The sequence below is a fragment of the Sinohyriopsis cumingii genome, chromosome 7 (genome assembly GCF_028554795.1).
Source record: "Sinohyriopsis cumingii isolate HCF-2022 chromosome 7, ASM2855479v2, whole genome shotgun sequence".
Lineage (NCBI taxonomy): Eukaryota > Metazoa > Mollusca > Bivalvia > Unionida > Unionidae > Sinohyriopsis > Sinohyriopsis cumingii.
In genome coordinates, this window is record NC_142967.1 from 110,926,374 (window position 1) to 110,951,730 (window position 25,357).

General features: G+C 35.7%; 1 protein-coding gene across 1 annotated transcript in view; it reads left to right on the plus strand.

The window, feature by feature from the left end:
* Window positions 1-25,357, plus strand: part of LOC149795929 (adhesion molecule nephrin-like) — a 149,316-nt gene that overhangs the window by 29,434 nt on the left and 94,525 nt on the right. The window contains exons 8-13 of the mRNA XM_089963891.1: window positions 13,593-13,901; window positions 14,444-14,734; window positions 15,944-16,198; window positions 17,867-18,166; window positions 21,131-21,460; window positions 24,553-24,876. Coding sequence (XP_089820017.1) covers window positions 13,593-13,901; window positions 14,444-14,734; window positions 15,944-16,198; window positions 17,867-18,166; window positions 21,131-21,460; window positions 24,553-24,876 — 1,809 coding nt within the window. The remainder of the gene's footprint in view (window positions 1-13,592; window positions 13,902-14,443; window positions 14,735-15,943; window positions 16,199-17,866; window positions 18,167-21,130; window positions 21,461-24,552; window positions 24,877-25,357) is intronic.

Consider the following 25,357-nt stretch of genomic DNA (forward strand, 5'->3'; position numbering starts at 1 on the left):
TAAGAGATCCAACATCCGACGAAGATGCTGCAACGAAAAAGTATGTTGACGTTAACTATGGCACCGTAGATAATAAATTATCCATGTTGCGGGCTGAACACGACGTTCACGAAAGCGCGTTTTCAAATCTACGTAGAAATTTTAGAAACCATCAAAGAACAGCAGAAGAATTCTTTGGTGATCCGCTCACCGTTGACATAAAACTTACTGATATCAAAACCAGCATTGACACGATCAAACAAACACAGCAGGATATCGTAAGTGGGATTCCTGATATCGTTAACAAAACCAAGTTGATTAAAATCCCACCTGGAGTTACCCCCGGGCATTTTACCAACATAGTATACACGATATCATCCGAAAAAGCAACATGGTCTAAACAAAAAAAAAACTATCAAATACACCGCAACAGTTACTGGTGTGTATAGACTGTCTGTGTTCAGTGAAGCTAAATTTGAGATTTTCACAAATTATCCCTGGCGACGACATTCTATCGACAGGTTTTCCGGGGTTGTGACTGTAATAATAAATAGCGGAACCGAAGAGGAATTTATACTGGAAGCAGCCGACAATACATTAAAGTCAGCACTTTACTGGTGGTGTTTGGAATTCGTAGCTGAAACACCTGAATTGGTTACTGCGTAAGATAATAAATGACGTCCTTCACAGCATCAACGACAACATTAGATGCGCAACAATATAGATACGATCAAGTGCGCAAATGGCAATCAGAGTTAAAAACCCTCATCGACAAATACAACCTAAAGGTAAAAAAATATAAACGACGAGCGGTCATCCTGGATGCGTTAGTGTACTCGGCATCCGCGTTAGTTGCGTCCACCGGAGTAGTATTATCAGCGCTAACACCAGTAACAATCGTAGTAACAATCGTCTCTTCATCAACTGCCATCGCAGGTTTTTTTTAACATAATCGCAAATAAAATATCCTCATGCACGAGCACAAAATTGCACGATTACGTCATACAACTAAACACAGCCACAGCCGCATACTCAAAATTATCGTCGTTAATATCATCAAGCATCGATGATACAACAATATCAGATTCCGAATTCGCGTTAATGGTTAAAATATACGAAGACTGCACCCGCGATTTAAAAACAACCAAGATAGATAATGACAGAATTACTTCATCGAGCTCTGCTCGACATAGTCGAAAATACAAGACCCAAGAGAATTTCAATGATAACGGTAAGTTCGACTAACCCTGAATTTAGTATTAATTTTCCAACTGCAATTCCCGTGAAAGAAATCGCACTAACACAATTACGAGTATATCACAGTTGGCCCAATATCAGATCAAAATCGTTCGGTGGATTACCAGCGAATAATTCGTTCGTGTTTGCACATAAAAATAAACCCGATGGTACTCCCGACTGGAACGTCATTGGAATACCAACCGGGTCTTATCAAATCGAAGAAATCAATCAGGAATTACAATGGCGAATAAAAAATATCACAGGAAAAGAATCCAAGATAGCAATAACTGTTCATGAACCAACCCTATCTTCAACGATCGAAATAAGCACCCCAGACTACGCTGTGGATATATATCAGAGTTCGATCAGAACAGTATTAGGATGGCCTGAAATCCCACCCAAAGCACCACCGATACCACCATAACCGAAAAAGTCTGACTTTACCACTAACACACCATTCTATCATGATTATATTCCAAAATATGGAGATGTCCTTGTAGGAGTCATAAATATTAAACCGAATGATAGCGGACTTTATATTCCAGCGAGGGGTCCTGAAAGTTGGTTCTGGAGTTATGGATCACCGCCGCGGCGGTATTACGAGCAGGATATCAGAATTACTTTTGAAGATATTAGTCGCGAGCATGAAACGCAACAAAAAAAATTACGTCAATTACTAACCGAGTATCTTCTTGACATGTCGTCGGCAGACGAAATCATTAAACAAATAGAAATATTAAATCAAATACAATTTGATATTGAATCCATTCGTCGAGGACTTGTGGCAGTAGCAGTATTACAAGAAAAACTCTTTCTCGATCATTTCAAAATAACAAAGGCCGATTTACCGAATTTTAAACTTCCCGGGTATAACCCAGAACAACTAAAGAAATCTGTTAATGATCTCATTGATGAGATTTTTCCTGATATACTCGCTGCGTGGAGAAAAACACTACCACCAGCAACTATTCTCCGGCACAACAATGACCCCGAAGGGACAGGCAAACATGTATCCCCGGAAATCGTAAATATAACCAACATGGTCGCGGTCATTCTTGTGTGTGATGTAATCGATGGCAGATACAGCACGGACACTACAGTATCAAATCAAGCCCAGCAAGGATTTATTCTTTATTCATTCACCCCGAAAGACCCACCTGGGTATTTCATTGTGCAAGAGCCGATCAATCAGTTTTATTTGCAGTGTTATAATACACTGTTATCAAGAATACATTTCAAACTAACAGACCAATCTAACCACCTTCTGGATTTAAGAAATGAAACTCTACATATTAATCTACTTGTAAAGTCTTAAGACTTTTATCCTAAGGATTTCCAATCTTCAAGATCTCACTCCAAAAAAAAAATCCTGACAGTCAGGGTGTTTTACTATTGCTCAGAATTATAAGAAATTTATTTTTTACTGACAAACTGTCAAATTTCTCAATTCTGCAGGGTAATATGCCTGACAGAATCATGAAAATCATCCGATTTTCCTACGCTGAAGGGTAATATACCTATCACGATCATGAAAATCGTCCGATTTGCTAATTCGGAAGGGTAATATGCCTGACAGAGTCATGAAAATCGTCCGAAATTCACAAGCAAGTTTAATAATTTTATTTTTTGTGCACGAGCAACAGTAAATATTTTATTTATATATATTTTGTGCACATCGTCCGATTTGCTAATTCTGAAGGGTAATATGCCTGACAAAATCATGAAAATCGTCCGATTTGCTAATTCGGAAGGGTAATATGCCTATCAGACTCATGAAAATTGTCCGATTTGCTAATTCCGTAGGGTAATATGCCTGACAGAATCATAAAAATCGTCCGATTTGCTAATTCCGCACAAATTCAGTAAAATAAAATATACCTGTGAAGAATTTTATTCCTGACAGACCCTGATTTCCAATTAATCAAACGAGTATTATATAATGTACCACCATATGAAGGTTTTTATTCACGACAAGCAAGCACTTGAAAACTACATCAAAGAGGTGTTTATGCAGTCCCCGGTCAGCACAGTTGATTTAGTTATTGATGTATTCGGTAATGAAGACTTTTTATTAATACAGGGACAGTTAGATGAACTGCGGCAAAAACGTATCTGTGTGATCACATGTGATAGAGACCAGATTTTAAATTATGCACACTCCTGCATTACACTTAGTCAACTTAAGGAAATATTATTTAACCCTGCAGATCCAGATGTAGATGATACAAGTGAAAATAACGTATCAGATTGATTGATGCAGGTCAGATTGAAAAAATCTGTATCAGATTGATTGATGCAGGTCAGATTGATGTGGGTTAATAAAAATGTGGGTAAAAAGTATTTTTTTCTCAGTTTGAGACCAAGGTTTTCTACTTCCGATTTCATTTCCACGTACCTGACTTCATTTCCCAGTAATCAAGGGATCTAACTCACGATTTGATATAATTTTTCTCAGCTGTCTTGCACGCGTACTAATTACCTTCCTGGCTTCGTATTCTTTGGATAACGATGATCTAATTTTTTCGATTGCAAGGGAGAGGGGGACAAATTCATCTAGTTGCTGTTCTTGTATTGTAGCTAGTGATTTATACAGCTCTGCCTGCATTCTCTTTATAAATTTATACTGAGAGGGTAAAGTATACCGACCTTCCAATTTAGCCTCATATAGTGCTTCAAAATGAGACATAATTTTTTCAGGATTTAATTCATCAGATATATTACTTTTATTTTCTTCTAATTTTTTAATAGCAACAATTACTTCATTGATATTTTCGTTGTTCATATTTATATAATTATATATTTAAAAGAAAAATAAACAGTTGTCTTGATGAGCGGTTATCAATCATGGGTCTTGCACTGGCTGTGTGTCTCCACGAAGGACCTTTCAGACTTTTTGTCTGTTGGAGACTTTTGTCTTACATATCGTTTCTTGTCGATTCTCGGCATCCTTCGTGATCGTGGCCGCATTCTTTCTGAATGTTTTGTTTTTGTGGGACCCATGTGACGTAGAGCTTTCTCTATCCAAGGCAACTGTTTATTTTTGGGGGGCTTATTCACAAACATACCTCCAGCAAATTCTCTAAGCGAAAGCGAGGCGAAATATTAGAGTATTCAGAAGGCTGTCTGTGTTTTCATGTACATACCCCCCCCCCCCGATTAATTCCCAGGGGTAATAAAACGTCACCCCCCACAATTTAACGTGGAGGAGGATCTGCACATGAAGGGCCTTTCCTGGGGCCTCCCAATTATAAAAAGCCATAATATCGGCACCGTCGACATATGTCCGTGACGAGATTCGATCTGAAGGCAGCGATAAGTCAGGGACGAAAGTCGGCTGAGCTAACCACTACACCACGGTCTCATCTGAGAATATAAGATTTTAAAAAATCATATAGGTAAATATTGACAGAGCTGCAGCTGAATTCTCTTCTGAACTAGATTTTAAGTTCTGAACTAGATTTTAAGTTCTGAATTAGATTTTGTGAAAATAACATTTACCTGTACTGACAATTGTTAATTTTATCAAATGCGGAAGTGTTGATGCGAAAATAGACTGCTGCTAGTGTGTATGTACAATAAGACGGTTACAATTGGCTGTGAAAAACTGTATACAGTTCTGCCCGCCGCTGGATAATGCACCTTTACAGGTAATGATATGTGTTGTGCAATCTCCTTGATCATTTACCTGTACTGAAAATCAAACGCAAGGTGAAAATAGACTGCTGCTAGTGCGTATACAATGGGCTGTGTAAAATATATATATATATATATATATATATATATATATATATATATATATATATATATATATATAGTTCTGCTCGCTGGAAAATATATTTACAGGTAATGACCTTGACTCGTCATTGACTTTTACACAGCCGCTGCAGAGTTATCTCCGTTATCTGCATCTACATAACGAAATGAAATCCAGCTATTAAATTTATATGAAAACGTTGATTTGCTTATCTCATCTGCAACACGTTTGACCGAATTCGACTGAATACCAAAATACTTGCCAGCCTCGTGCATTGACATAAATACTTTTTCTTCACCTGTGTTTATGTTGAAAGATCTTACAATTCTGGGAATTTTTACAAATTTACTAGTACCTTCTGGTGCAGAATTTTCGCTCTGTGAGATGGCTTGTAGGTTAAATAAATTATTGTTAAATTTATTTTTATCTATATAATCGATCACAAAACCGTCTTCGATCACTCCATTAAATACCTCAAATACGAAACAATAACAGTGATAACTTTTCTTCCCAGCGGTAAACATTAGATAGCCAGCATTAGTAGCAAAAGCAACTGGTTTTTTCAACCTGCAATTTCTAATTTCACCATTACGTGACGCTTCTTAATTCTTGATGATAGGGTGTGGGACACATTCCTGGGTCATTTCATATAACAATGTCATTTGGTCTAATTTATAATTTGTCTGAAACCTAGTTATATAATCTTGCTCACATTTCAACGTATCATTTTTATTTATTTTTTTGTTATAATATCGCTTAAGTTCACGGTATCTTTTTTCACCGCAACCCGCGCATAACTGTGTTTTACCCCTGACTCCAATACCACATTGCAGACACGGTACTGGTCCTGAACCCCCCCCCCCTCGGATGTTTTCGGAATGTTCCCCGCAAAATTCTTTTCTGCAGGATTTGTTACAGGCAGTTACAGATCCTACTTTGAGCCACTTGCATTGATTCATGATATATATATATATATATATATATATATATATATATATATATATATATATATATATATATATATATATATATATATATATATATATATATATATATTTCTTATTTAAGTATTTGTCTTAAATATAATATGGAGGAGTTTGAGAGATTATCTGCAATCAAGCCCCGGAAAACTTCTAGATTTGATCTCGACAGACTAACCCCTGATTCGCGAAGGCAAACCCTGACTGATCTGTTTGATATTATCAGAGATGCCAAAGACGAATTTCGTAATGATGGGGCATCTCACGTGTGGTACACATTCAAAATTGTACCCAACATTGACGAAGTCAATGTCGACGAAGTCAAGGACGCTACAATGAACGATACACGATCGAAAACAATCATCTATTACCTCAATCAGAAATATCATTTCAGAATAAAGTTTATTGTGCAGGCAGATTCCGGTACGTGGATTATCCGTGACAAACGGGATCCTGTCCTTGCTAATGGAAAAGCCGCTCTGTTGAGTAAAGATTCCAAACCAGGAATGCTGACTGGGATCGACAGACCATATTACGCTCGAGCGTATCCTGTAACAGCGGTCATTTATGGAATCTATCCGATAAAAAAAAACAACATTAATGATCTTACCCCGATGAGATTTTCAAAGCTGAATTGTGTAGCCGAGCGAGTAATAGAACATTTTAAAAATGTGAAGCGTGGAAACGGTTTAACTGATCTGCGACGTGAAAAAATAAACAAATGGGCTGAATTGGTTAAGGACACAGGAGCATCAATAAACGATGTCGCTGAGTTATCAAGTAAATTAAAATTTCCAATGATAGTAAAAACGTTAACGGGGGAGGTTTTATATGAGTCAGTAAATAAGAAAAATGGAGCGCCTATTGAAATTATTGACCATAACTCTCACGCTTGGACCTCCGCGGTAACAATATTTCCACGAAATCGTGTTGTGAGATATTACTCGTCAAGTGGAATATTTGATGCTATCAGCCGAATAAGCAAAAACGACCCTGTGTCAGTGTGGTTTTTTAAAGCTCCGAAGAAGGCGAGTATGATCAGTTTGCAAGACCTAACGGAGAATTATATCGTAAACAATCTCTTCACGAAGAAATGAGAAAACTCGCACAGAGATACTCAGAAAATACTGAGCAATTAGTAACTAATTGTTTTACAGTCACGTCAATTGCTGCCCATGCGGCTCGAGAAAGAAATTCATAGAGACCAACACACGCTGAGTTCCTTGAAGATGTCAAGGATAGTTGTATCGATTACGGACACGGCGGTTTGTGGAACACCAAGTATAATATCGGTGAGATGATTTCCGTGGACATGACCGCGTGTTATCCTGGAAGTTTTCTTGGGATGGGCAAGTGTGCTGAATATTTTGCGAGGTTTGGTCATCCTTGTCATGAGATGGTAAGAATATCGATTAATGGTCCATTACCTGATTTTGATCTGACAGGATTTGCTCGTGTAACGTCGTTTGAATTCACTATGATTCTTCATCCGATTTGTTATATTTGGTTTGGCAGACATTTTTCGGAGAAACGTTTGGCACTAATAGTGTTCTTACGATATATGCTTGACAGTAAAATATTGATATCGTTGGCTGTCAGTGAAGCAATTATATCGTACCGAAAACAGACTTCGGTTTGGTTACCAACACCGGAACGTATCGGTCTCGAAGAATGTGCACGAGAATATCCGGACCTACCCGCGGATGTCATTGTTAATATTCTTAAGATTAAACTTAGCAACAGCGAGAAAACAGCAAAGGATCTCGGTAGAAGAATAATCGGTAAATTTACTCAAGGAGTTGCATATGATCATAAACGATATCACTCACGATTGATTATGAATGATGCTGAATTAGATTTTATAATTAATGATGCCGCTGCGTGAGATATATTTTGTAATCTGGAGGACGCTTACTTGTCTGACGGAACAAAGTTGGGCACAATTGTTAGTTACATCGAAGGAGAATCACCTCAGTAATCTTCGATGCTCGCTTTTGTTTCTATAAATTTACTATCGATGATAAACAGATTTCCTGACACTGCAGTTAGAGTTACAACGGATTCATTTGATATCGATAAAAATATTCAGAATTACTGGCTCGTTTCACAAGCAATGATGAATCATGGAGTTCGTGGAGAATAAAAAAGGAAATGTTACGTTGTTGTTGTGAATCCGCTGATGTTGCAGTTAAAGATAGATATTGTAAATCAGAATTATCAGAAATGTCGAATGCACCATCTGTGTACGATCCAGTATCCAGACACAAAACCGTTTATTTGAACGTGGCGGGAAGGTCTGGTAAGACGACTCGAGTGATTGAATTATTTCGTGGAAAATCGGATATGATTGTGCTAACACCAACATACAGACTTGCCAGGGAGATGAAACAACGAGGAGTCAATTCTAGTACTTATCACAGCTTTTTCAAATACAGCGGTGGTGTGTGGACTTCAGATCGAATGGGGGAGAAATATATTCCAAAGGTTATTATCTGGGATGAAATATGTACGGTACCGTTAGAAACATTAAAAACATTTCTCGATTGGTATTAACAAAAAATACAGCTGTGATAATGTGCGGCGATCACGGTCAGCCACCTCCGTTTGTTGGACCATCTCCACACGATTGGCTGAAGAATTTTGTTGATTATTACGAAGTAGTGACTGATGATCATAGATCTTTCGATGCAGAACTAAAGGAATTTAAGAAATTAATCAGACTGCAACCGAATAAAATTCAGTGTGAAATTATGCGCGAGGTGATTTCAGAAACTTCTTTGAACGACTTTTGGAAAACGTGGAGACCAAACGATTGATAGTGGCAAGTAGAAAGATAGTCAGAGACACACTTCAACGGCAGTTATTTCAATTACACAAAGAGAAATTCCCAACACTGCCAGTGCCATTGTGTTATAGACCAGCTGATACGCGGTTACAGAATATCGACGTTGATATACCAGGACAGACCGAGAAACAGAATTTAGTATTAAATGATATTGTTACAGTTGATGCCAATGTTCTTGAAGATGCACTGCGCGCTGATAAATCCCCGTGGACGCTAGGATACGCAATGACGATACATTCATCTTAGGGACTAACCATCTCTGATACAGTTATTTGGATCGTTGATGATCGAATCGAGTGGTCAAACTTAGTTTACTTGGCTGTGTCCAGAGTCAGAAGAATATCTCAACTGCGAAGGATTGTCTTGGAAGAGTCAATGGCTGATGAAATGAATAATGAAAACAACAGTGATATAATCGGAAAAAAATTAGCTGGTTACAAACAAAGTGACAAAATAAAATAACCGAGAATTTGACCTTAATGTTGAATTTATCATGACACTGAAGCAACAGCAGAATAATCACTGTGCAAGCTGTAATTGTGTAATGTTGTGGCAGTATTCGGATAAACATTCAAGACAATTTACCGTAGATAGAAAAGATAATCGTCTTGGTCATACACGAGAGAATGTGATGCTGACCTGTCTTGAGTGTAATCGAAGTCGTGGTACTGGCACCCTTGGTGCTAGTTAAGCGATTTGGGCGGTAATTGTGTGTCCTCGGGAATTACTTGTAATTGTTCACGCGTAAACCCACGTTGAGGAGCAGTCGAATCCAGCCTGTAGATTGCTGGTCTGCCAGTAGATCTAGTTATGTTAGATATCTTATGTATAGTGATACTCCAGATAGGATCAGTCGCTCTTATATTACCCTTTTCAAGTTCACCTGGTTCATATAAATATCTCACAGTGACATCACCCAGTATTGGTTGTGCTGAAAAATCACGTCGTTGTGGTATATTTTTTGGTAATTGCGTTAATAGGTATCATGTTGGTTGTTCGAGTAATTTCATTATTTAATGCAGCTATCACGCTTGGTAATCTTGCAACACATTCGCGCGATCTTTTGTCTTGAATGAATTCCTTCGCGTATTGATATCCAAATAACCACTCAGCAAGTATTCGATTAAATCGTTCAACAATCGCCTGATAACGGTGAATTTCAGTATGTCCTCGTGTGATGGTAACGTTATGTTGTTTCATCAGTGATGATACTGCACCTTGAAATTCTCTGTCAGGGTCAACTTGTAATAGATGTGGCCATTGTAGACCACCTCGTTGATAAATTCGTTCAAACGCAGAAGCAACCTCAGATGCTGTTTTAGTAGCTAACGGTTCCGCATCTTTGTATCTACTTGCAACATCAACTACAGTTAACGCGTATTTGTGTGTGTTTTGACGTCTTCTGATTTTAATTGTATCATGTGACAGAAATAATATATAAGCTTGGTGAACTTCATTTGGCACACTAAGATTGAAATGTGCAAAGTGAATTTGTTTAGGCGGTGGTTGGTAAATTTGCCATATTGCCTGTTTGGATAACCAATTTTTAGCAGTAACGCGTGTAACTTTTGGTGCCTCAGCGAGTTTACTAATTGCTGCACTACCCCTCCAATATCCTTTTGGGGAATAATATATCGACTACATTATAATTAATTACCAGCACCTAGCGCTAATTTACCTTTCATCGCGGCTTTTATTAACCAGCTAGCTAATTTTTCCTTGAGAGATTTATCAGTGATGGAATTTAGCGAGTGAAATAATTTCACATCTGCGAGATGCCTATCTTGTATATTTTTACTTTTATGAGCTACATCATGAGCATGACACGCCTTATCAATAGCGTTTATCGGATACTCACCTGATTTTGGTTGATCCTGGTCATCAAGTCTGATATCAAGTCGGGTTCCAGGGCCGCAATAACTATATCCTGGGGGTGTTTTTCTCCTGGGTATTTAGCCCACGGAGTCCCGGGTAGTTTTGTTAATTTTGCTGCAATATCACCTCCGTGTTGCTTTTTTTTTTTTTTACTTGATTTTGACTTTGACTTTGATTTTGGCTTTGACAATGGCTTTGGTGCTTCACCTGACTTGCCAATGGAAATAAATTTAAATTTCTTTGTACCGCATCGCTCACACTGGCCCGTGACCGCAGATTTGTTATTTTTTGTCGTAATGGTTGTTAGATAACTTGTCGGTGTCCGCGCCCTGCATTTCACACAATATAAATCCATATTCTTTTTATATATTTTCTAATGGAAATCACTGATCTTTCTGCTACAAGGAAACGAGAAGCAGTTAAGCATCACGCAGCGCAAACAAATTATGTTCGCATGATTATTATAGGTCCATCTGGAAGTGGCAAGACGCAGTTGTTACTTAATTTAATAATGAAGTGGATGAAATGGGATAAATTATATCTGGTAGCACCATCTGTGGACGATCAGCGTTGTTATGATGTAATAAAAGATTATAATGAAAGCGCAAAATCATTAAGCGGAGATGATGTTGTTGAATTTATAACTGACATCAATGAAGCGCCAAGTATCGATGATAGTGATGGGTCAGTTAACAATTTATTTGTTTACGATGATATTATGCTGGACAAACAATCAAACCCTGCCAAGATATTTTCCAGAGGTAGACACAAAAACACAGATGTCATTTATGTAACCCAGCGGTATACACAGATTCCTAAAGTGATCAGGGATAACTGTAATATTCTTACTGTCTTTAACGGAGTTGATACTCATACGTTACGAAATATTCATCAGACCTGGTGTAGCGGCGATATGGACATAAATAAATTTAGAAATTTCTTTAGTCGTGCTAAAATAAACCCGCACGGATTTGTAACAATACATTTACATGATCCTCGAACACGGTATCGAATTGGGTTAGATAAAACTTTTAATTGAGCAGCAGGAAGGGCGACGTTCTCAACGCGTCACCGACGATCGCGTATTTTTGTAAACGATTTTTGCGATCCCTAGGAAGGCTTAATTTGCGAAAATACAAGTGAACAAATTAGAGCTTGTTCGCCCTCCCTGCTGCTCCCTATGTCCAGGACTTGGATTAGTCTCCACTCCATGCACAGACAAAACAGGAAAAATAATACACATTTCACTGCCAGAGATAAACCACTGATTTACTTTTTTGTCATTGATGTAGATTTCATAGATTTGTTTGGCTGAATGAAACATCCAATCCTGCACCTCCATTGCTCCAAACCCATACCCATTTTAAAACTTAACAGATGGCGAACATTATATCAGTTACGTGTAGTGAGACCCGAAGCCGATTCTGCACGGATTTGTACATGTATCTGACCTTTCTTGTTCACACTTTCATTCCAAAAAGCGTCACTTTTTCAAACATTCATTTTATGTATAATAATAATGATAATAATAATAATAATAATAACAAAAACAACAACGAAGGCAATAACATTAATAATAATAATAATAATAATAATAATAATAATAATAAAGGCAATAATAATAATAGTAATAATATACAGGGTAGTAAAAATCATCAAAGCTATAAATGTGTTTATAGAACTTATATGTCACCATAGTGCCTGAAAGGGCATGAATACCGGTTTTAGTCAAATGTACTTATGGATAGGCAGGGGAATAATATAGGTCCCAACTGATATTATGGTGTGGTAAACAAAGATTACCTAATGCGTGGGGAGCAGAAGACCTTGAATATTTAATTCTACCTATATTTGTAATATCCAGAAATGTTTACGTTGATTAATACGTGAACAGTACGTTAAAGGTCGATATATATATATATATATATATATATATATATATATATATATATATATATATATATATGTGTGTGTGTGTGTGTGTGTGTTCAAAACTAGGGTTTCAGAGCCTATAACCTAATATTTTCTTGGCAAATTGGTAAATATTTGTAAAAGCGTTTATGCAAAATGTTAGTGGTGCCTGAAAGACTTCGATTCTAGAAGGTTATTTTCATAGCAGCCAGCAAAAACCAATGAATTATTATTTGTAAATAAACTGGATGTCCCTTGCTTAAATTTTCACAGAAAGGAGAAGAGAAAAATATATATGTTGCAGGAAAACCCATTCAGTAATTGTGTGGAATCATCCGAAACAATTTCCATGTCTTTATTACCTGCATCATCATATCGATCTACACGATTAAAATGTACTACATGCATGTTTGTATAATATGGAAAACAACAAAACTAAGTATTATTTGTCAGTTCATATGACCTAAATGTGTCCTAGAATATTATAGTAGCTGAAGAGACGCATTTGTACCTTGATGTATAATAAAGGAAGGATAAATACTAAATAACGTCGCACTTTTCTTGAGTTAAAGACTTGTGCTGTACCTGTTTACCCTAGTAGCCGAGGAACAAAATGCGAATTAGAAAAGTGTCTGAGTGTACATGAATTTTATTTTATTCGGCTGTGGATACAGAAACACCTGTCGCAATGGACATATGAATTCTATCTATCTATCTATCTATCAAAAGAGAGACAGACAGATATACATGAAGACAGAGTATATTTATGTTTATATCGTTGGCATCTTAATGTTTTCCATGCTTTGAATTGTTCATGTATGGTTCTAAGTGGATAGATTTATTCTGGGCCCAGAATCTAAGGATATGGATACCACATCGTTATATTATATTTTGATGACTACATATAATTTATATAAAAAAGTCGTTAATAAAGCATGTGTGTATTTGATGTTTTCTTTATTTGCTCAATGACGAACATTTGTGGTATTGTGTCCTTCTTCTATTGCAGTTGAGGTGACATCAGTCTTTCTATCGGTGTCCACTAACTTTGTATTTTATGAAGGGTATCCAAAACTGCTGACCTGTACCAGCAGTCCATCAAGACCCATTGCTTCGATTACTTGGATGCTGGGTACAAGAAAGCTGACTAACAACATCACCACTACTAATACTACTGATACTACCGGGCTGTATACAACGATCAGTCAGATTAACCTAACCGTGATGAAGAGTGACCAAAACCAGAGAATATCATGTGATGGGTTTATAGATAATCAGCTGCCTGTGTCTTCTAGCAAGCATCCTGTGACAGTTTGGTGTAAGGGGCTTTTTCACAACATATGCATATATCACACACGGTGGAGATCATACATGTTTTAAACCATGTTTTTTTTTGTTTTTTTTTTTTTTTTGGGGGGGGGGGGACCAAAATGGATTTCAACTTTATCAAGGACAAATATCCTGCTCAAACGCCGACTTTCAATTAAATCAAATGACATCCCTGTCCAACATAGACTTTGTATTTCCCGATCAATTTTATTAGGTTCATAACTTGAGATTAAATGCTGGATTTATACTATAAAAGCTGAATAAATATGAAATGTGTGTAAAAAACAGGATAAATGTCATTTTGTCGTGTTTCCAAAGTGGCTTGTTCTTAGAGAAATAAGGTATATGTAATAAAAATAAGCAGAATAATAAGTGTGCACTTCATTGTATGATAATATTGTATTAGTTTTACATCTATTACAGTAACACGTATAATATGTCTAAACAGCGTCACCCATTTTTAAAGCATTTTTCATCCTGCAAGCTAACTTTAAACAATAACTGTTGCTACCATTTCCATTTCTCTTTTAGACAAACCTAGCACACCAAATGTCACAATAGACGGGAATGTTCAGAATAGTTTCCCGTGGATTGAGAATACCACAGGGATACTCCAGTGTTATAGCAGTGACCATGGTAACCCGATCTCAAATGTAACATGGGTCAGTGACAAGGGTAATGCAGACAGATATGGAAAACTGGTGATTGCGGGACTTACTCCCAATGACAATGGAAAGCATGTCTCCTGCAAGCTTGTAAACACATTCACTACTGACAAAGACCTGCAAATTGTGTCAGAACCTTTGACGCTGGACATTGAGTGTAAATATATTATCTTTCCCATCCACTTCAAAGAAAACAATACCAACGTTATAATTATATATCCCACGCATTAAATTGTCTACAAAATCAATAAAATTCTAATTGTGCTATTAATGATAACATTCAGTTATGAAATTATGTCAACGGTACTTTAAGAGTGACCGTATCTTACCTTTAGATAAAGCCTACTAGCAATTATAATGCATTAAATAACATAATGTCTAGATGTTTGAACATTTTATGGTGAAATGTGATATATGTTACTCCTAGGATTGCGCTTTGAAAATCTGTAAATTTTGTTTCGCTTGTATACACCTTGAATTACACAAAAACAATTTTTCTGGCTGTGAAATGTAAAGTTCCTTAATAATTCTGTCTCAGTTATACTTCTTTCTGCATTTTCGTGATAACTCATTTTGAGTTTGTCTGGCGACTACCTGGATTGCTGAAACTCTATTTTTGTTTAAGTGGCACATTCTTCAGCATCACAAAGACCTTCTTCGAACAACTCTTATTCTTTTCAAGATCATAACGTCAAGTGATTTCGTATACTTTGTCTTACTTCTTTTTCAGATATTCCCAACAAGTATTCAAATAAATTAATAATGTGTTGTAAGAAGCTTGTTACTAGAGATGCTGAAGAATTATTTTATGGGGCGGGAGGGGGAGGGGGTGGCAAACATTGTAGTGATCAGCTGTTACGTTTTACAGATGTAGGCCAAAAAATGTTTAGCGGCGAAATCCAGGGGCAAGTGCCACCAACCTCCCCTGCCTCTATCTGCAAGAACCCATGACTGGAATGCTAATTTATCCATTCGAATATTAGAAAAAATGAATGTGTCTTGTGACGAAACTTACTAGCACCACTCTCTGGCCTTATCTTTTGTTGTTGGGATAGAGGAATATTAATGCATTAAATGAATTAAAATTTGTCTCCGCCATATAAGAGGAACAGCATTTCAGACGTACGGAAACATAGTTTGAAACAAATGACACAACGACATGTTGTCTCCTTTGCACATGTATTATTTGCAGAGAGTTGAACAACGTATTATAAAAAAAAACAAAAAAAAAAAACATTTACTTATGGCCCATTTCTATCAAACTTAAAGCATTCTTGTCAGGTTTATATGCAAATCTAGTGGCATAAAAGTGCTTCATTATCTTTATAGAAACTGAATTCTACTTGAATATTATTCTTTCTTGCAGACTATCCGATCATCCGGTATAACGTCACCAGTCCTATAGCTGTTAATGAGACCCAGTCATTATCTGTCATGTGTGAAGCCAGTGGGAACCCCACACCCAACGTCATGCGATGGAAGAATAGACAAGATGGCAATGTTCTGATGTTTGGTAACATCAGTAAGCAGGAGACTGGGACCTATTCATGTGAGGCCACAGCGACGTCTAGGAAGTATGGTACACTAACAAGTCAGAAGCAACTTTATATAATTGTACAATGTGAGTTTGTATTATAAATTCCAACTTATCAGGTTTAAGCTACGATAAGTTTAAACATATATTGCAGGAATTAATGTCAATTAAACCCTTTCCTGTAGTATTTGCTCTCATTGAAATAAGGCAAGTAATAAAATTACATCAAATGAAGCCTTAATGTCTACAAATGTTTCATCACAAGCAGCATCATATTGAATTTGCTTTCACTTTCAAAGTTTTTTTCATTTTAGATTATCTACCGGAATGTGTAGAAGTTCGGTTTAAGTTAGTCTCGAGACAAATGTGACATTTTTTTTTCCTGCTGTGGTTCGCTCTAATGCCACCATATTATCGTTTGTATTTTCTACATATGCAAATAAAACTTCTATAATGACTCTTTCTCTGTACCTAAACTTTCATGATATCAAAGATGAAAATATATTTAATTTTGCATGTGGCAATTATTGACTTTTTTTTTTTATGCAGATCCTTTCAACATAAAATTTCACTGTAATGTGTATCTTCGTGCTGAAATCACCATAAAACGATAAAAGAAGTGTTAATATGGGCAGTCTAGCTCTAGTTTATGTTACAAATTGTGTCAACATTCTAATTATGTTTGCGTTGGTTAATAATTCATACATTTAGAAGTTTTGATATTGTCGATTGATAAAATGAATCTCTGTTAAGTAATGTTGGTTGTTGATATAAAAAAAAAAAAAAAGAAAGGAAGAAAGTAAACGGCATCTTAAAGTGAAAAAGATTTAAGACATTAAGACAGTGATCCTGTTAAACATAGAACATGCTCTGACATAGTGAAAAATCACAAATATACGGAAGTTTCAAAATGGAAATATTATGGCTATTAATTAATTAATTTGGCGAAGGATCCATTTACTTACTGACAAATAAATTATATGTTTGGAGACTTAGTGTAACTTATAATAATAATAATAATAATAATCAAGACTTTATTTAGAGAAGGTAACTCAATTAGTTACAGAACTAATCTACCTTGAGGCCTTCTATCTGTCACGTACAATATATACAGTATATACAACATAATGTGAAGAATCTGGCTTGACACTAGATATTTAAGTGATTTTAAAGATCAAAGCATCAAGCCCGAAACATATGCACAGGTATATGTGAACACATAGACATTTACAAAATATAAAATATCATCCTGCATTGAAAAATTCAACCGTGAAAATGATGTAGAATTACAGAAAACCATTCAGGATTTATTTTACTAGAACTGTTCAATTGTCTAAAGATTTCATCCATTTGAGACATTGATTGAGTAATACATTTTCATCAAATATACTTGAATCTACGTTTGATGCTGAACAGGAGATATGTCTAAGGAAGTGTATCATTCCTTACATTCTTAAATTGCCCTATTCAATTAAATAACTCGAGTGTGACACTATAATATTAATACGGGTGTGCGAATATGTAAATTGTTATAATTTAGGTACTATTATTGTACTTTTAGTTTGAATTTGGAGAAACACAATCTAATAACAGCAAATAACTATCTGAGAAGAGCAATATATGTGTTCAGTAACTTGCCAAAGCATTTAAATGATATGATTGTCTTGCAAGATTTGCAAAGGAAACCAAAAATGTGTATTTATTCACCAACCACGAATAAATGATACCATTCAGTTATATGTCTTTAATTCACAGATGCCCCTGACATTAAGGTAGTCGTACCTGATACTACTATGCAGAATAGGAATGCTATACTCGTTTGTGAGGCTCGTGGTGTCCCTGAAAAGAACACTTTCTACCCATGGGTACACATGTGGGGGAATGAAGTAATCAGGACTGGGCTACATGGTATAAGTAACGCGACTCACACTACACTTCGTATAGAACGGCTGTCATTGGCAAATAAAGGAACATACATCTGCTCCGCCAGCAATGGTATCATAGGGAATAACGGCAAATACGAGCAAACAGGGTCTGAGATCCTACGCATCACAGGTATAATTGACGTTTTACATGCGAACAATACATTACATTCACACGTAGCTTGTGTTACAAACCGTTCAATCCTATATTACCGTTAGCCAACCAAACTTTACTTACCACACTATGGAAATCTACTTTGAAAAGGATATGTCATACTGACATGTATCTCTGTTACATTACACAGATGATCTTATAAGCTCTATGAATTGAATGGGTTGTACCGTTATATATAAGTTTGTACATGCCATTAGCAAAGGTTTCCATCTTCACTCATCTTATTTTTCAAGAATTCATGTTAGTAAGTTTAAATATATTCTGCTTGCTAAATTATGCAAAGGCGTCTGGTAAAAGGTTCTCAAAACATTATATAAGGTTTTCGCTATACAAATATAGTGGTAAAGATTATTCAAACACGACACGCTGAAAGAAAACTCCCCACCAAGAAGAAGAAAAAACAACACAAAAAAGCAACAACCAATAAGTTGTGATTATAGCTAAAAATAAAGGCTATAAAAAGGAAAAGGAGATATCAGCAATAAGTAAACAATGGTGTTACCAAAATAGAGAAAGAATAGCATTTAGTATAAAGAGGACCTTCATCAAACCTAAGAAAGAATGATATTTTATAATAAACAGAATCCCTTTATATTTAAAATCTAAGAAACAAACAATAGTTAAAAACTCCTTTTATCATTTATGTACTTTTGAAAACTAAACTTAAAGATATTAAAATTTTGCTCAGTTTTGAGTTCAGAAATGTCAGATATGAGAGTGTTTGCAGAGACTGAAAAGATGATTCCATTCAGATCAAGTATTAGATTTTGCATTTGATCTGTGCATTAAGTACAGATGGAAATATAATGACATAGTGATTGCCATACTGGTCTTGTTTAAGGTCTCTACATTGGTTTCTGATCCTGGTATGAATGATATAGTACTTGCGATCACAGAACAATAGTACGCAGGAACTGTATAGTTTAGCGAGGTTATATAGGTATGTTATGACCAGTTCAGGTAATGTAATCCATGTGAGAATAGAAGTGTTAAGGAAAGATGATTTTGGTTATTTCAAGTCAATCATTTAATCTTCAGAAGGTATCCTGACGTTTCTCCCATCAAAAGGAAACAATTAATTTAAATAACTTCCTTAATCATTATAAATAATTTAATACAATGAGCTAGTGAGTTTGTGAGATTTGTTATTTTTTTTTCTTTCCTAGAGTGGGTACTAGCTTCATTCCTCATAAATATTTCGTGCGTGGGCACATCTGGTTAAAACTGTGACTGTAAGTGAAATCTCTCTAATCTTTTAGTTGTCACGTGAACTCAGTAATGTCATCTTTTAAATTGCGATCACTTGTAACATGCACGGTTTAATTTAGATGTCAGATAAAAATACTCAATTGCTTTGGACACAAATTTCACTTTGTCATGTACATCAGTCACATCATTATGTACTATGGTCATGCATACATATAAAAATATTTTAGTTCATTGAGTTGTAGAATTGCCATGCAAATTATCTTAAGGAAATTAGATTAGCTAGCTAAAGACCACATTTAATTCTAGTCTGTAATGTAATGGAATCATTCTGGATGAATGTAACTGCTATCCAACCCGACAACACCCTACAAGTGCTCTATCACTACGACACCATAGGCTTTCGTGTTAGAAACATTCCATGTCCAGGCATACACAAAGGATGATTATGCTTTATTATCTGTAATATAAGCTAAAAGTTCGTAATTCGGTAAAAACACATTTTCAAGCAAACTATTATATTGTACTCCTGTATTTGCAGTTGATTACAATAAGAAATATATTTGTAATTATTTTGTAATTATATTATTAATTATATATATACCTTGATTTCTTTCATAGCATTCAAGAATGAATGTGTAAGTAAATGAGAATTAATTACTAGGTCGCCATGCGAATGTGTCTGCTACGCACGAGTGCAAATAACACCGATTCAGCTGCATCAGTGTTTGGTGATGTGTGCTTAGTCGTCATGGAATATGGACTGGTGCGTGCAGGCAAGTTGATGGGTGACGTATACTAACGGACCTGGTTTAGAATCTTAAGTAGAGTACGAATTTAATATTCTCCAACCTGTATGATAGTATTAATTGTTTTATATATATATATAATTTCGGGCTAAGCAAGTTGCTATCCAGGAGGAGAAAAATATACAAAACAAATACTTAACATAAAAGTGACACAAACTTATATATATAATCTTGGGCTACGCAAGCTTCCCATCAAGCGTAATACATTTAAAGTAATTTACAGTTCATCCATATCATTATTATGACTTAATTACAAATTCTACAAACCATAGGACTTTTTTATCATCAGTCTCAATCTCTGTTTCTGTCTGTCTGTCTCTAGTTTTCTTCGCTCGATCTTTCTGTATGTCACTTTATACTGCACATATCCAGAGAGACAAACATAGCACAAACAGAGAGAGAGAGATCGAGATCTGGATCAATGAAGGTAAAACTGACAATCCATCTGAACATCCAAGTGAGATACAGACATTAAGGCATATAATCAGTTCCAAATGGTCTGCTGGAATAACCTTGTGTTATGATAAACCCCAAAACAAAAGGATCATATAGATTACGATGTGTCTATGCAACCTTGGGCTTCTCAGTGGCTTTGTGACTCAGTATGAATGATACTACGGAATACCGTAACGGGAATGTCAGATAAAGTATATGCCTATCATAATAACACCTCGTTTTATTGTAGATGGCTTCATCAAAGTTGAAAAGAGCGGTACGTTACAGAACGTTGGGGATATTTTGATGAAACTGTGTGACGTGTTTTATTCATTTTTGAAAACTAAATTTATTTCTCGTTACTATCCTTCTTTATTAATGACCAAAATATGGTCATTATGACTGGTTCTCACTGGCTTGTTTTATATATTTAAGAAAATGATAATCTATACATTCTTATTTATTTGTCCAGGTGTGCCCAATATTTTGCCTGGAAAGACTGCATTCACTGGAGAAATAGATCAGTCTACTAATATATCGATACCATTCTACAGTGATCCCGCCATAGAAAGCTTTCACATTCAAAAGGGAACCACAACTGTTGATAATTCAAGCCTTAAAAACATAAACCTCACTCGTAAAGCTATTAAATACGTGATGTATGGCAAAAGAGTTCAGTTGGAGGCTCAGATGGCACATATCGTCTTACAGAACTTATCACTGGGTGATTTTGGCAACTATACACTTGTGTTGAAAAATGCTATTGGCCAGATAGAGTTTACATTTCAGCTGATTCACTATGGTAAGATGTATAAGAATTTTCTTATAAATTCACTGGTTAACTTTATAACATAAGATCTCCATTAATTAGTTAATTTGAAGTCAGGCTATAGGTCAGTGATAATAAACTTTTAGATAATTTGATAAAATCTGAATTTGTCTGACATAACCAGTATGCATCAATTGGTTTCTAAACCGACATCCATATATTCAATGTCCCTATCAAGAGTTAAGCAATAAATGATTTGTGTTTTTGTCTTCACATGTCAGGAGTTAAGCAATAAGCAATTTGTGATTTTGTCTTCATAGCGGAACTGACACTTACATTTAATGGACATTTTAAACATTATTCCAACATGTTCATTTTGATTTGATCCATGGGAAATGTTAACAAGCGGGTTCAGAATTCCAATCCATACCTCCAAAGCACCATGCATTTAATAAAGTCATGACATGTCTTCAATCATCATACTTTACTCAGTAACTTGTTGGAAGAGGGTATCTTATTATGTATTGAATTCTGTAATACATGATCATATGCTAAACGTGTGATTTACATCTCTATGGCCTTAAACTAAGTAACAGAAAAACTAAACCCAATACGTTTAGTAACTCAACAAATAATTTATTTCTCTAGAACACAAAAGTACAAATTTCAAAGGAACTTACATTATTGTTAATTAAATCTTAAATAATCCTGAAGGTTCTATCAGAAGTCGAAAAGGAAAGGGTGTTTCATATGAATTCCAGTCTTGAATTTGCGGATGTACGAGAAGTCTTGAATGTGCTGATATACTAATAGTATATAATCCACAATGTCATTAAATGCATTCATAATAATCCCTAAGTACTGGTTTAGTCCAAAATGTCAACAAGCATATTTTACCTTCAATGAATAATTTAAATAAATAAATTATCTCAAGTTATACCCGGAAACAACTATAAATGATTCCACCACAGACTGACTTTAAGATGTGAATAAATAATTGTGTTGAAAACATCCTTATATAAAAAGCGAAGACACAATGCTATGACAAGGATGTGGGTCAAAAGGTCAAAAGGTAATTTCCAAAACATTCTTAGTTGTAAACAAGGTTAATGCTTTGACTTAAATTTTAGTAAACAACACAACTATCAAGTAGACCAGGACTTTTTTCCAAAGGAAAAACAAATTACCTGAACTCAAATTCACGTAAACAATTTCTTTTTACAAATGATCATTATCTTAAGATATAACCTACAATCATAGACAAAATTTAGCTATGTAATATGTTGTCTGCAAGTGACCCTGAAAATCTATAACCATGGACACAAGTTTAAAGAAACAAGACAGGTAAGCATAAAACAAGTAAAGTACATAGTGATAGACAATAACTAAAGTTTAATTATTCATTACAAATCAAATTTAGATCTGATCTGTACATTCCACTCGGCCATACATAGGTTATTGAAACATATCTATATTTTCCTTTGTTTTAATTCCTCTGTTTATTTACATTTAGGGATTAGATCGCATATAAAATAGATCTTTAAACAGTAGTGTATATAACATATTTTGAAACAGACCATATTCTAATGAATATCTTTTCTTGCTGGTTTTCGCTAAATGTATTTCATTAATACAAGATACAGAAATATACCATAATCAAAGGCTGACCATGTTCAAAGCAGAATTGTAATGCATGTAATTGTCAGAAGCTATATTGGTCGTTTCAATATATGGTGTTTACCAGCAGCTATGAAAAACGTATGAACATTAAAAACGAAAAACATTGAAAAGGCCAGACATAGCTGTATTTCGATTTTTCGCTGTTGACGCTGTGTCTGTAAACTTTACCCCTTTGGGAATCAGTGTTCTAGTGTAGCGTAGGAAGTTATTAATTGTAGTAGCAGCTGTGGTGGCCCAATGGATAGCGTTCCGGACTAGCGACCAAAAGTTTGATAGTTGGAACCCTACGGTCAGATCAACGTTTATTCGACAACCGTAGCGTGCCCTTCGAAAACCCACCTTACTGCAATGCCTCCGCATTGAAAAGTCAGTTTTATTATATGTACCGTTAGACAACAGAATGCAACCAAAAATTAAACTCTACATATTGTGCCAATCACCTTCCGAAAAGTGCATTGCAAAATGTACGGGATCTTCGGACTACATTGTTTAAAGCTGAAAACGCAGTACTTCAAGTAAATAATTGTATCATTTTAAGAATGACGCTTACTGGTGTATAGGTAATTTATTGGCTGTAGTGTCGCGAGCAAGCCTAACAGTTTTATGCTTACTGGTGACTTTGTGAGCGATATCACTTTTAAATGTTGCTCATGGCATTGACAGGCGCCAGACAGCAATATTTGGTACCAAAGGTTACTGAGGATATTTTATCATTTTATATTTCTACATACCAAGCATCTTTAATTACATAATATCATCTGCTCAAGGTGAGATTAGCCCAGAATACACTTTAATGCTAGAATCAGCCTAGCACACAGTCAACTTAAGCTGGGATCAGCCGTGCACGGTCTAGAATACACTTTAATGCTGGGATCAGCCTACTTAAGTTGGGATCAGCCCAGAATACACTATAATGCTGGGATCAGCCTAGCATATATTTACTTGAAGATGGGATCAGCTCACCAGAATACACTATTATTCTGAGATCAGCCTAGCATAGATCAGCTCACCATAATAAACTATTATTCTTAGATCAGCTTAGCGCATAGCATACCTTAAGCGGATCAGCCCAGAATACACTCAAATGCTGCGATCAGCCTAGCACCGATTTTACTTGAACTGGGATTAGTTTACACCGATTCTGATTGAACTGGGATCAGCCCAGAAAACAACGTAATGCTGGTATCAGCCTAGCACCTATTGGGAATCATAGTCTTGTACATTCAAATTCTAGCTCATATTTTAATTAAGTATTGATATTATTTTTGTTATTATGTTATTTCTGTATTATGTTAATGTTGTAGACTATGTGGATGTTGCTCATGTCAAAGCATGCTCTCTATATTATGTTCTACAGTTTTGACACATCTAATAATTACCTGCGCTAATAAAATGATTTAAACTTGTTATGTATCCCATACAAATGAGATATTATCTTTTAACAGGCCCTCCGCTTCCTCTTCATAGATTTTACTTCAACAAATTTATGGAGGACCAAATTGTGTTTAACTTTGATCCCGGTTTCAATGGAGGCCATGACCAGACATTTGCAATTGAGTACAAAGCTGCGTTTGGTCCTAATAGTACGTGGCAAAGTACAACTATAAAATACTTTCAAGAGAGAGAAAGTCAGTACAGGCTTCCTAATGGTACCTTCTCTGTAAACGTTCGCCAACCTCCTCCTGGGTTCTACCTTTATAGAATGTATTCATGGAACCTCAAGGGCAAAAGTGCTTTCTCAGACTGCATTCCGATCATAATAAATAGTGGTAAGATTGCAATGTGTGTGTTGGTTATTGCTGTGTTATACTCTGCACATAACTGTTCGCAAAACTTATTAATACGTATGTGCTTGGATGAAGACCTATTAAAAGTATTACTAATCCTTTTTGGTGTATGCTGGGTGTGGTAGAATCTATGATAATTCAAATGGTGCACGAGATATATGTATAGTCTGATTCATTTTATATGCGAAATACTGATGGCTTCTTGCTCAAGATTTATATTTTAAAAAGCAAATAACGAATTCCAGCAAATATACCTTGTCCGATTTCTACACAACCAAACATAATTGGTCTGTCAAAAACGGTGTCAGATAATTTCATATAATTAAAACATGAAGAAAATATCTAGTTTTATTGGCTTCTAGTGGTATATAATTTTTTTACGAAGAGTTTTACTTCGTAAACTCTAAGTCAATCCGTTTCTCAATTCCGAGAGAGAGAGAGAGAGAAGAAAGGAAGGAAGCTC